Source organism: Pituophis catenifer, unplaced genomic scaffold (genome assembly GCF_029215685.1).
Source record: "Pituophis catenifer annectens isolate HBS135680 unplaced genomic scaffold, rPitCat1.0.hap2 SCAF_3, whole genome shotgun sequence".
In the NCBI taxonomy this organism is placed as follows: Eukaryota; Metazoa; Chordata; class Lepidosauria; order Squamata; family Colubridae; genus Pituophis; species Pituophis catenifer.
Window position 1 is genome coordinate 144,270,021 of NW_027256883.1, and position 14,538 is coordinate 144,284,558.

At 38.7% G+C, this 14,538-nt stretch overlaps 1 protein-coding gene across 1 annotated transcript in view; it reads left to right on the forward strand.

Annotated features, from left to right (window-relative positions):
• Positions 1–6,254: 6,254 nt before the first annotated feature.
• The window catches only part of NEGR1 (neuronal growth regulator 1), a 522,129-nt gene continuing 513,845 nt past the window's right edge, over positions 6,255–14,538 (forward strand). The window contains exon 1 of the mRNA XM_070939458.1: positions 6,255–6,430. Coding sequence (XP_070795559.1) covers positions 6,255–6,430 — 176 coding nt within the window. The remainder of the gene's footprint in view (positions 6,431–14,538) is intronic.

Below are 14,538 nucleotides of genomic sequence, written 5' to 3' on the forward strand. Positions count from 1 at the left end.
ATTTACTCTTGAACTCCTCATTTCATTGATCTAAAAACCATCTCAGAGTGAGGGTGGAGGGTGGGGTATTTTGAACCTGAAGAAAAATGAAATAAAATAGTTCATCTTTTATTGTTGCTCAAGTTCAACTAAGTCAGCCTTCCTCAATTTGCTGGTTTTCAGAATGGTTGGATCTCAGCTTTCCATATTATCTAGCCATAATGTGTCTATAACTATAAACAAGGATCAAAATCATACAAGCCATGGTATTTCCTGTGTTGCTCTATGGAAGTGAAAGTTGGATTTTATAGAAGAAGGATAGCAAAAGTATTGATACTTTTGAACTTAGATGTTGAAAATGATTCCTAAGAATAGTGAGAACTCTGGGTTGATTTTTTTTCAATGATCCATCAGTTTGTTTTCTTGACTCTCCACTAAGAATATAGTGGAGAGTCAAGAAAACAAACTGATGGATCATTGAAAAAAAATCAACCCAGAGTTCTCACTTGAGGGACAAATGACCAGGCTCAAATAATCCTACTTTGGACACATTATGTAAAGACCCAGATTGCTGAATATGCTCTAATGCTGAGAAAACTAAAAGGAAAGAGAAGAATAGGATGATCAGCAGCAAGGTAGATGAACTCAGTTACAGAGTCAATGAGCGCACCATTAGGAGACATTAAAGAACAGGTTAGGGATAGCCTTGGAGGAAATCTACCAATGTGGTTGTTAGCAGTTGAAAACAACTTGATAGCTATTAATCAATCAATATTACCTACTCAATATCAATGGTCATGGTAGCTAAGGATTTATAGCAACTGGTTATATCGTTGAGCTCCAGGTTGAGAAAATCTGAAATAAAGTTTGAGTAATAAAGGTATACTATTAAGAAGGATACATTTCTCTGTGCTTGTGTGCATGTATGAGTGTATGAGTGTATATGTACATGTTATATACATATGCATACATGCAGTGGTACCTTGGTACACATCATTAAACTTTTCCCATAAAAAACAAACAAACTTTTCCCATAAAGAATAATGTAGTGAGTCACAAGGCAGCCAACACTGACAAATTCTAACTTGTGTGTTGAATACCAAACACAAGATGAGTACTGGGACAAAATTTTCACATCAAAATGCGTTGTCAAATCTGATGAGTTTCGAAACAGTTGAGTACCAAGATACCATTGAATGTATATATGTATAAACATATGTATGTACATGCATGCATGCATACATACATACACTATAATTATAATTCAACGCTATACATTTTTCCCTGGAATATAGTCACTAAAATATTGCAATAAACTTTGTTTCCAGGTGTTTAATAATCAAGGCTAAATAAGAGAGAAAAGAAAGGCTGGGCAAAGGTATTAATTTTGTTCTTCATTTTTATATTTGTTTTCTGTACAAGTAAAGTCCATGCTTTATTTTATTCATTGTATACTAATTATCATCCAGTACCACTTCTCTGAAACCTCAACAAAAAGGCTGCTTGAAATTAATGGCTGAAATTCAGCATTGAAGCCATGTGACATGAGCTCTGTATTCTATATTCAGTTGGCACTTGCCCAAAATAACATATGGATTTAGTTTACCATATATATTCCATATGAGTTAGCATATTTAATTATGGTTCTCCTGATATGAATTATTGATTGTCCATAATATCACCTGAAATTGCTTACAGAATTCATTATTACCTACAGAGCTTTGGCATCCACTGTGCAAGCTTAAAGGCTATAACCAAGCAAGGAATATAAGAAATATATTAGGAAATGCTGCTGCTCATTTTAAAAATGCACACATTGTTTAGAGAGCACTCTTGTGATAACCTGAGGCACTGCAAGGCTGATGAAGAATCTAGAGGTAAGTACTTTAGAAACCGAAGTGTAAAAAAATAAACTTCTAGGCATTTAAGCCAAAAGGAATTTATTTATTTTTTTAAAAAAAATACTGAATGTTTAATAAGGTTATAGGCCTTTTGTTGTGGGGGTTCGACCTCTTTAAATAGTTCATACTGAAATGGAGCACCAGGAAAATCTGACATTCCATATAAACACAAAAAGATTCTAACTATAATTCTACAAAATGTCCGTGTAAATCATCACTGATTGCAGTAAAATGTTATTCTATTCTACATCATCATATCCTCCCTGCCAGTAGATTCAGCTGTTAAAATTATTTTAGATACTTCACTACCTAATATTAAATATTTCATACTAAAGTCTTAAAGTATTTAGGCTTTTTATTATCTTAGACTACCTTTTGATTTATTGCAATTAAAAGCTTGATTCCCATCTGTTCCCTGGTCTTCAGTATGGCAACAGTATGTACCAGCAAGAAGTTTGCAGGATATTTTATTTCTCTTTCATAAACTTTCAGAGAGCTTTCGACAGTAGGAAAGTCATATCGGAAAGGAGATAAAAAATACGTTGGTTTTCCTTAGTAGCTTTCTGTGTAAATGCACTGATAAATTGCATTTTTGTCCTTAGAATCTTGTGACAGAAACCAGACGTCCAAAATATGGCCAATGCTCTGTGTAGCTTTGGATGGATTTCTTCATATTTACTGAAGCTGAGTGAAGGTCTCCCGTATTTCCATCTAGCTGTAAGGGGCAAAAATCCGAGGCTCAAACTCCATTTTGCAAAATCATTTTTAAAACTTTTTTTCTGTATCTTTTTTTTTTTAACCATGGCTGTGGAAGCAATCTCTGACTAAGCAAAAAATAAATAGACACAATGGTTTAATTCTTTCTTAATTTATACCATTCTTTAATTCCATAGTTGGATAAAAATGTGGTTTATTTATATAGAGGTAGTCCTTGTCTTATGACTAGTCACTGACCGTCTCAAGTTATGACAGTCCCCCTAAAAGGGACTTATGACCCGGATTTGAAGTTCTTCCCCTGGTCACATGATTGTATTTTGGGTGTTCGGCAACCAGCGTGCATTTAAAGCCATTTGCAATGCTCCCACAGTCACATTATTGCAATTTATGACGTTTTCCATAGTGAACAATGGGTTTGCCTATTGACTATGGCGTTCGGTTTACGGCTGCTGCAAAAAAGTAACAAAATTGGATGTGGTCATAAGTGGTCACTTAACACCTATAACAACTAGTAAGTACTTGGATATGGTACTATCAAGAAACACCTGAGCTGTAATCTGAAAATGCCATGAAAGTAAACAGAAATTAAAAATTTTCAAGAAAACTACATGAACATTTCAACTAAGAGTTGAAATGAATGTGAAGGAAAGTTGACTTTGCATCCTTCTTACATATAGAAAAGCAGCTCAAGGATGCAATTCGGTATTGGAAAACTGCAGAAAGGTATAACATTAAAGAAGTTGGTTCTTCCTCTTCTTATACATAGCCTACTCCAGACTGCATTGGATTTAAACAAATTAAGGAAAAATACTATAATACAGGAAGAATATACTAACCTTTATTTTGTTTATTTTCAAACTTGGCCCTTGAATTTTATTTTTTAGCAACAAAGACAAGCTTTACAAGACTGTAGATGATTTTTTTAAAAAACTGAAAGACATAAATTAGAATACTTATCTCTGATAGGTTCTAGTATTCTTGAGATATTCCAGAAATGCAAATGTTGCAGTCTGTCTAGCTCTCATATGCCTTAATCCACCATGTGTTGAAAGGTAAGGGAGTTACACCTGTTTAGTAGAAAATGCCATCTTCTTTGGTAGGGGTTCATACATTTAACAATAAAATCCTTAATGAGACAGTGATCATAAGTCCATCTTACCCTATAGAAGAGAGCCTTATGTACATCTAGCTGCCAAATAAAGCTGGGGAATCTTATATTATCTATTTCTTGCATTATCAATAAAATTGAGTAGGCTTCATTAGTTGAAGTGTTGACGCTCATGTTTTTCCATGAGTTGGAAGAATAAGAATGAACATTTTTCAAATATGGCCATGCCAGTCTGGGTGCATCTCAATTTTGCATAACTTAACAAGAAGCTATAGTGGTACTTTGGTACTCAACAGCTTTGAAACTCATCAAAATTGGTACTCAACACATTTTGACATGGAAATTTTATCCCAGTACTCATTGTTTGTTTGGTACTCAATGCACAAGCTAGAGCTTGTCAGTGTTGGCTGTCTTGTGACTATATTATTTCTTAGGGGAAATATTTGTTTGGTACTCATTGTTTTTGGTACTCATCACACCTCCCAGAACCAATTAACAAGGAGTATTGAGGTACCACTGTAATTTCTTACTGCCATGTAAGAGTGGAGGGTTTATTCCAGGGGTGAAATCCAGCAGGTTCTGACAGGTTCTGGAGAATCGTTAGTGGAAATTTTGAGTAGTTCGAAGAACCAGCAAATACCACCTTTGGCTGGCCCCAGAGTGGGGTGGGAATAGAAATTTTGCAATATCCTTCCCCCAGGAGTGGGGAGGGAATGGGGATTTTGCAGTATCCTTCCCCTGGAGTGGGGAGGGAATGGGGATTTTGCAGTATCCTTCCCCTGGAGTGGGGATGGAATGGAGATTTTGCAGTATTCTTCCCCTGCCATGCCCACCAAGCCACACCACGCCCACCAAGCCACACATTTTTTTACTGGTAGTAAAAAAATTTGGATTTCACCACTAGTTTATTTCCATCATAGACCAGCATGAGGTTCCACATGTAAAACAAAGGAGCTTCTTACAAAGGTCTTCCTTGCAAAATCAGGAACTATTTCTAAAACTGATCATACCTCATTCTGACATGCATCCCGTTATATCTTTCCCCAAACACAAGGGACAGAAAAAAATTATCCAGGACTTGCATTGCCAATATGTTCTTCCCTTTGTGCTAGTAGGTGCTTGGGTGAGTTTAGGTGTACACCATGTGTATATAAAAATGCAAGTTTAAAAGACAGCCCCACTCTCTCCTGATCCCTTGGGAAGAGCCTTGGTGGCGCAGCAGACTAAAGTGCTATTAAATAGCACCAGCTGCCTGCAATTACTGCAAGTTCAAATCTCACCAGGCTCAAGGTTGACTCAGCCTTCCATCCTTCGAAGTAGGTAAAATGAGGACCCGGTTTGTGGGGGCAATAAACTGACTTTGTATAAAAAAAAGAACACCGCTTGGGGGTGGGGGGCCGAAAGCCCTACTAAGCAGGTATATACAAAAGTATGAAGGCTATTGCTTAACACATTGTAAGCCGCCCTGAGTCTCCGGAGAAGGGCGGCATATAAATCGAACCAATGAATAAATAAATAAATAAATCCCCTGTTGTTCCTTCACGGGAAGGCATGAAAGCAGAACAAAACAGGAGTCGTGGCCCCATTGGAGTCAGCTAAGTTTTAAAGTGGTCATGTACATGTGTGTGTGTGCGTGTGTGTGGTGTGTGTGTGTGTGTGTGTGTGTTAACAGAGGAAGTTTTGTTTTTGAATGAATAAAAAGAAACAAAAAGGAGAGAGTAACTGTAGTTCTTTTTTTATTTTTTTAAAAAATCACAGATTGTACAGGCATGCCCTTCCTTTGCAGGGTGGTGTCTGAATCTGGCTACAATCAATGCCTTTAAATTGGCTGTTTCTTATTACCTTGGAAGTTCATTCTCTTTTGCTTCCCTTACTATATACTATTTAATATATATATCTCCACAGACATAAAGCCACTCTGTCTCTCTGTGTGTATATATACAGACACACAACACATATACACAGATGAGTAGTAATGTAAAGAAGTGTATGCATCTTTGTGTCTCTCTCTGTCTTTCTCTCTGTCTCTGACTCTCTCTCTCACACACACACAGACCCACAGACACATTCTTCCCCCCCTCCCATTCGCCGTCTCTCCCCCCCCCCCCCGGTTTTCCTCTGCTCCAGCACCACCAGCACCAGCCACCAGGACAAGTTGCTACGGAAACGGCTGCATGGCAACCGGCTCTGAGCCTGGGGTCCGTCTGCTGCTACTGCTGCTGCTGCTGCTACTGCCGCCGCCGCCGCCGCCGCCGCTTCTCTGGCTGGCTCATTCTCCCGCGCGCTTCCTTCCTCGCTAGATGGTGTGCGAGACACCCGAGACTAGACACGCTCCGGACGCGGCCAGCGAGAAGCTGAGCGAGCGAGAGAAAGCCGAGAGGCGGCAGCGGGAGCAAGAGAGCCGGAGAGGCGACGAGAAGACGCGCGGGCTTGTGCCAGGACAGAGGAAGGCGGCTGCTTTCTGCCTTCGCGCCCGCCCGCCTGCCTGTTTCGGCCGGGGGTCGACGCGGAACTAGAGCCGCGAGCCGGAGCGCAGCCTTCGAGAGGGCATGGACGTGATGCTCCTGGTCCAGGGCGCTTGTTGCTCCAACCAGTGGCTGGCCGCGGTGCTGCTCAGCCTCTGCTGCTTGTTGCCCTCCTGTCTCCCCGCCGGCCAAAGTGTAGACTTCCCCGGGACGGCTGTGGAGAACCTGGTGGTCCGGAAAGGGGACACGGCGGTGCTGAGGTAGGACTCGACTCAGCCTTCCCAATCCGAGGGTTAGGGAAGCTTGGCCGGGTTGTGTGTTTGGCGCCCTCCCTCCCTCTGCTTGCCGCCCCCCCCCTCCACCTCCCCGTGTCGGTGTTGGCGTTGCGTTGAAGCTCCACATGCACTGGCGCAGCTCATTCTACAACACTCCCCACCGCCGGGGAAGCGGAGACTCTTTCTCTGCCTCCCAAATCTGCGACGCTCAAATGGGCCAAGCCGTTTGGAGCTTTTGGCCGGCGACAGTTAAGAGGAGAGGAAGGGGCTTCCTTCTACTTTCAAACTAGACCGTCGAAAGGGGGGGTGGACAGTAGCTCTCCCTGCCGCCCCATCCGTGAAGCCTCCTTCCTGCCTTGTTCTCCATTCGCGCCCCCCACCCTCGCTTATCCCGAGGGGTGGAAAAGCGTTTCTCTGCCCCCCCCCCAAGTCTTCTCTTTTGATGTCGCCCTCCTCTTTCGGTGGTACTTTCAACTCAACTTTGGAAGCATCTCCTTGTTGTGCTCGGTGGACTCCCCTTGCTCTCCCCCCACCCTCCTCCGAGCAGACAGAGAGGGAGAGATGCTACGCAGTCAGCTCTTTCCCTGGAATGAGTTTGCAGCTTCTTCCTAAGGCATGTTTCTCACACCAGTAAGGGCTCTTGGGGGAAGAGCAGTTTACCCCCCCCTTTTTTTTTTCACCCCCCCTCCATTTGTAGCATGGCAAGCAAAGCGGCTGCAGTGCAGTGCCAGCCTTTTGTGCAACCTTTCTTCTCTGGGGAGGGAAATGCTAGGCTGGTACCCAGAGTTCTGATCTGTGTGATGCTAAAGACCACCCCGTCCTCCAGAACTGTCTTCCTCCCCCACTCCTCTCGGCTGAATGTCCCAACCGGATCTTTGCTGCATTAACACACAGCTAGTGCAGCAGGATCATGCATTCAGGCATGACGGTTTGGGAAGTGTATATTTGGAGAGATTTGATTTTGGGATGGATCCGTAATAAGGGTTAACCGGTGCAGAACACACTGGATTAGCTACTGCTGTTTTTCTGGGAGCAGCTGTATGTGCTACATAATTGTGTAACTGGGCTGTTCCAACAAGCCCTGAACTGAGCTGCAGAATAGAGGAAACCCTGTTTTAGATCTTTCCCTGGGAAGATGATTTAAGAACTTGGATTGCCAAGTTGGATTTGTCTTAACAAATGCAGAATCCCTGCAATTAACACTTGTCTTAACAAATGCAGAATCCCTACTCAATTATTGGATGTTTTGAAACTATAGAAAATAATAGATACTTGTTGCGGCAGAATCTGAAGGGTTCATTTTTATTTTATTTTTTTAAAGCAGCCGATGATTGGAAAGGTTCTGATTTCCTTCTTAGAATGCTAAGTTTGTTGATGGAAGTTGGAATAGAAATGACTGATGTTCAAATTACTTTCTGTGGGAGACCGCCTGATGCTTGTATGTAACAGGATCTGCAGTGCAACCTTCCTGTGCCTGTGTAGAGTATTGCTCAGCAGTAACAGTTCCTTGAGTGTACAGAGAAGCATGCATGTGGCTTAACATCCCTGGCGTATAGCCAAACACTTTTTACAGAGAGAGAGAAAAAAAATCAGGCTAGACTTATTATGTGAATTTGTTTTTTGTTTAAATGCCTTTGGAAGTCTGCCTCTATTGAAAAATTTATTTCTTTTGAAGGAGCCTTTGAATTCTACATGGTAACAGAACATTATTTACCAATGGAAGATCTATTTCCTATATAATTCTTTAAAAAAAAAACCTGTTTTGAGTTCGTGAAATCTTCGGGCTAATACCCAACCAGCTACCCACCCACCCAATCCTTTCAGTTTAAGTTTTAGTTGACATATTTTGCATGTTTCTAAACTAGTCCTCCATATGGGAAAAACAGGTTTTCTTATTATTTATGATATTAATAATATCGAGTGGAAAGAAATGCTGTTTGTATCTTAAACATTCAGAGGTTGCCCTCTGCAGTAGTTTGAGCAGAAACAGCATGTTTTAAAGATGTTGCTTGCATTGGGTGAAGCAGGTACATAAGTAACTTGATCAGACACATCACTTTCGACATAGATTGCCAATCCTTTCTTACTCCCCATCCCCAACAAAAGGTAGATGAACATAGAAGGTATTTTTTCATTGTTTCAAATTCTGAAATTCTCAGCCCATCCCTGTTTATTTCCAGACTGTTCTCATCTGGCTGAGGCTGAGAACACATTCAGTGTCTATGCACTGCTGGCTGACACATTTTTCATCTGTGGTAATATGCTATAGTTACACTCCATGGTTTTGGAATACATTGGAATGTACTACTGTTCTTGGGTTCCTCTGCTACAGACAGAAAGTAAATGCAATCTTCATCTTTTTATTTACAGTACCTCCAATGTAAAGACAGCCACGGATCAGAGTTGATGAGCTGAGTTTTCTATTGAGGTTAGAACTCCAAAAAGTGCTAAGTGAAAAGCCTTAAAAAAAATCCACTTCCATCCTCAAGAAATTTACATTTAAACTAAACCACCCATCATGCCTTTGGATTGCTAGATTATGCTTCTACCACTAAAACATATGTATTCCTTTAGGCCTGGTTATGAAGTTAAATACATTATATAAATGTAGTTGGCATTTTAGGGTCAAGCAATCATTTTCATCTCATACTTTGGAGAGCATGAGTAACAGCTTTTGAAAAAAAAGATACCAGTGAGAATAGGATCCACTACACAATTTTCATTAAAAAAAAACAACAAACCACCCCAAGCAGCTGACTATAAATAGAAAAGGCAATATTTTTTTTTTTTTAAATTTGATTTATATGCCGCCCTTCTCTGAAGACTCAGGGCGGCTTACAATGCGTTAAGCAATAGCCTTCATACTTTTTGTATATTTTTACAAAGTCAGCTTATTGCCCCCACAATCCGGGTCCTCATTTTACCTACCTTAGAAAGGATGGAAGGCTGAGTCAACCTTGAGCCTGGTGAGATTCGAACTTAGAGTAATTGCAGACAGCTGGATATTAATAACAGGCTATTAGTCTGTTGAGCTATCCAGGCTCCCTATTAATATTAATATTAATTTAATATTAATATTAAAGCTATTAGAAAGATTAAATGTTTCTTAAGAAATTGAATGTGTTGGACACTTATATTTTCTTTTGCATTTCTTGTGAAAACAGCGTTGGTTTATGTGAGATCAATGTTTGTGACAAAACTGGTTAAATTAACTATCAGATACAGACTTACCAATGGTTTCCTGTAATTATGACAGATTGGGATAGTTTAAATTAAAAAAAAAACCCTTCAAACCTTCAAATTTACATTAATAACAACCTAAACAATCACTTGCAAATATGAAAAGGGAAGAAGGAATGGATACTACAAGTGTTTCTTTAGATTCGTTAATTTATTCAGACTTATAGAACGTATTTTATTTCAGTTGTTCCATACTGGAACATTATTTTTCATATTAAATATATTTGGTTTGCAAAAAGAAAAATAAGCATGAGGGTATATGATGTCAATATTGAGATTCTATGTATTAAAGATAACTTAACTTAATATATAGCATGCATTTATATAGAGTTTGTTTGTTCTCTATTCAGGGTCAAATTGTAGTAAATGGAAAGAGATGTTATGCACACTCAACCAATTGGGATACCTTTAATTACAAAGCTGCATGTTTGCTGGTGGCAAGTGCTTAGGATCTTTTTGAAAATGCTGACTCTCTGAGTCATTCTTCTGCTGTTTTGAGTCAGCAGTTTGGTTGTTTAAATAAAAAGATAGTTATGTTAAAGAGATATATTATACTGGTGTTTTTAATTGTTTTATTACCCAATAGCAGAACTCTTACAGAATTTTTAGGAATGTCGTATTGACATTTTCATAAATGTCTTTGTACAATGGTGACAACAGAATTATGAGATACGTATACAAGCGAAGAAGCTAGCCAGACAAACTTTGCAGATATGCACAGGCAGTCATTTGTTTTCTAGAAAGTAGTGTTTAAAATAGGTAACTATTAGTGGAATTTTGTGCCAAGCTTGAATTCACTATATTACCTTGACTGTATGATTTCTCAAATGCCCCAGGAAGAGTAAAATTTGGTGACATGGCATTTTATGTTAGGAGTGTAGATTGGAGTCTTATTTTAGAGGGTTAAGCTGCTTCCTAGCTTCTCATTAAGGTCACAACCCAGTGAATAGGAAGGCCTACTGAACAGAGTGCAATGTGTTTCTGAGTAAACATGTCAAGAATCACATAGATTTGTTTTCGTAGGGCTGAATAGCAATCCAACGCTTAGTAGAACTGAATAGAATTGAAATAAGTTCTAATTTACAAAGAAAGGAGTTGAGGAACCATAGATTTTCAGCACAGTTTACCATTTTTAGGCAGCACTCCTCATTTTGATGAAGTTTAGCTATAGGCCTCCATGCTGAGGATTTGAAAAATTATAATAGCAACAAATCCAGAGGCACCAGGGGGAGAAAGGTTATAATTCTATAAGTGAGGCAACATGTGGTCTAGAAAATTTGTTCATAAACCTTCTTATTGGATGAGGGTTTCACTGGAGACCTGAATTGAATAACATTCAAGAAAGTAAGAAGAGCCGTGGTAGCGCAGTGGTTAGAATGTAGTACTGCAGGTTAACTCACTGCTCACTTCAGGAGTTCAATTCTGACCGGCTCTAGGTTGACTCAGCCTTCCATCCTTCTGAGGTCGGTAAAATGAGGACCCAGATTGTTGGGGGCAATATGCTGACTCTGTAAAAGCCACTTAGAGGACTGTAAACCACTGTGAAGACGTATATAAGTCTATGTCAGTGTTCCAAGTAAGTGCTATTGCTATTTTGTTACAGGCTGCTGAAATGTCAAAATCCTTTTTTTTAAAACAAAAATAAAAACTGGTATAATAGTAAAAATGTAATCAGGCATGTGATGCACACATTACTACTTATATACTCTGGGTCATCCTAATTAAATTTATAGTGGGTATGTGTGTTCAACATTTTGATCCAGCTTTTCTTTTCAAAGAAGCAATTAAAAGAGAGTCAGTTGGGTGTAGTGGTTAAGGTGCTGGCCTGAAAACCAGAAGCCTGTGAGTTCTAGTCCCACTTTAGCCATATAACCATTTGGATACTTTGGGCCAGACAATATTTCTCAGCTCAACCCACCTCACAGAGTTGTTGTTTTTGGAAAATGAGGAGGAGGAGTAATCTGCATGTTTGCCATCTTGAATTACTTATAAAGTAATAAAGCCAGGATAAAAATCAATTAAATGGATAAAAGTAGATTGTAATGTGTTTGTTAATATGTAATAATAAAGGTCTACATAAAAGAAGTAGGTCACAAGTTCCACTACTGTTTTTTATTAAACAGTAACTTGGAGGACAGTCACAGCATAAGGAGAAGAAGAGTTCTATGTTCCTGATGTTTCCATCACAATAACATACAAGAAAGAGTGGAGTAGTTTGAAGGGTGGAGCTTGTTCTGTCCTAGGTTTTCCCTGTGGATTGTAAATCAAACTCTCCCACTGCCAACATCAAGGTGGCATATGCACAGACAAACAAGGATATGAATGCTAGGCTCTTTCTAGTTTCCTGATCTTCATTTTGTATAATTATCATTGAATGTGACTCAATAGCTAGACTCAACCTTGAACCTAGGAAGTTGACAAAACAAGTTCAGTTTACAATTTTCCTTTGTGAATTTGATTAAATGAAGTGAAGAACAAAAACAAAATCTGAAAATTACTGTCTCCAAGAAAACCTCATTATAAAAAGTAAGAAAACGATTTATTCCTATATCAGCAGTGTTTCCATGTATATGTCTTTCTTTACTCCTAAACCAGTCAATAGCTGCAATTTGTTGCTATAAAGAAATAAACTTGTTTCTCCCTACATCACTTTCTTCTAGCCACCAGTTTACTCTATAATGGGATTAGAATCCACCAAATGGAACTCAATAATGGGATACATTACTGAACACAAGAAAATGCATTGCGCTTTGAGGATCTTCAATATATAGACTTATTCACTCTCTTCCATCATTATTGCAAATATTTTTCTTGTACGCCTAAATCCACAGACAAAAAAATTTCATCGAGCAGCAATGTAACTTTGTTCCCAAATCATTTAATTGCAATATCAATAAGTTAAAGTAAACTATCTTTGGAGTCCTTTCTAAAAGAAATCTTTACGTTACATCTTTTCTGATACTCCTCCTGCAAGTTATAGTTTCAATTAAATATTGTCCAATTTTCTGAGAATTTTAGAAATGGAAGTTTAACCCATTTGGAGGCAATTGGCTTAGGGACATTGTTCTAATTTTCTATTTTGTGTTAAATTACTTTTTGAAATACTTTTCCAAACTATTGACTTTTCCTTACTGTCACTAATTAAAAGTCTAGAACAAGTCTAGGAACATAATGGGGGCTGATTTTTAAATCTTACTTTCATTTAAAGGAAGATATTTCACATTTCCATTGCCATAAGAGTTGTAAGCTTCTGATGCAGACATATATTGCATATATCCTTAAAAATGAAATTTGCAAAAAATGTTCAAATGAACCCATAAAATCATGTATATATGAGTATGATTTAATATTTGGAAGTGTCCCCAATTTAACATAATAGGTTATTTAAGATAACTTAATAAGGTTTTCTTCTGAGCAAGGCTCGGAAATAATGTTGACTAAACATTAATCATGGCTGTACCATATAGAGATTTTGCACATCGGATTTTTACTTCAGAGACACTGTATGTCACAGTATTTTTTTTCAAACAGATAAATTACAAACCTGACCATAGCTTTTCAACCAATGGTTTTCAAGTTGACTTTCTTCAAGAAAATGAATGTAGAATGAATTATTTAAATACAATGACACTGTTCATAATGTATGTCTTAAAATGAATTCACAATCTTTGCTAATTGATATTGTTTAATGAATTGTAGTCAGTTATCATTCAAGGATTAAGCAAAGCCTAATGGACTCTATTTTAAAACTAGGAGAAAGTAAACTTCCGTTTTCTGAGTCTATGTTATTCTGGATATCACATTTGAAATAATGCTAAAAACCTGTAGTATATGTTTCCTTAGAATATTGTGCAGGGTTTATTCTTCTTTTTTCTAATGCCAATTTCCTTTGGTTAAAGATTAACCATAAATTAAGTATAACTATACTTCCTAGCTTTGCCTGCTTCTCATTGCATATTTTTGTATATACTATATATGTATAAAAATATTTTAGATTACTTGGTATCTATTTTCATTAGCATGATTTTGTACTTTATATATAGCTATCAAATATAGTTTGAAAATTCTGAAACCCATTTTATTTTGGGGGGAGATTTCTTTCTAACAATTTAAATTGTAAGTGGTACTGTAGATAGAAATAAGGGGTTAATATTTCATCCTAAATATATTATAAAGAGAATCGTACATGAATATACAAATATTTGGCACTCAACATCAAGACTTCTTTTGTATGACATACTACCTGAAGGTGACATGGTGGCTCTGGTTAAGATGCTGGGATTGCAGCTAGAAAGCCAGCATACCAGGTTCGAGACCTGAGTACCACAGGATGAGATAAGCTCCTGTCCTCGCTCTAGCTCCTGCCAACCTACCAGTTTGAAAGCATGCAAATGTGAGTAGAATAATAGGTAGGAAGATAGCAAAGCTCTGTGACATTATATTGGACACATGACTGCAGGAATGTCTTCGAATAGCCCTGGCTCATTGGCCTTGAAATGGAGATTACCATCACCCCAATGGTGGGTTTCAAATTTTTTTACTACCAGTTCTGTGGGTGTGGCTTGGTGGGCGTGGCATGGCTTGGTGGGCATGGCTTGGTGGGCGTGGCAAAGGAAGACTACTGTAAAATCCCCATTCCCACCCCACTTCAGGGGAAGGATACTCTAAAATGTCCATTCCCTCCGGAATCCAGGGGAAGGTTACTGCAGAATCCCCATTTCCTCCTGATCAGCTGGGACTTGGGAGGCAGAGAATAGATGGGGGCGGGGCCAGTCAGAATTTTTATTACCGGTTCTCTGAACTACTCAAAATTTCCGCTACCGGTTCTCCAGAACTGGTCAGAACCTGCTGAA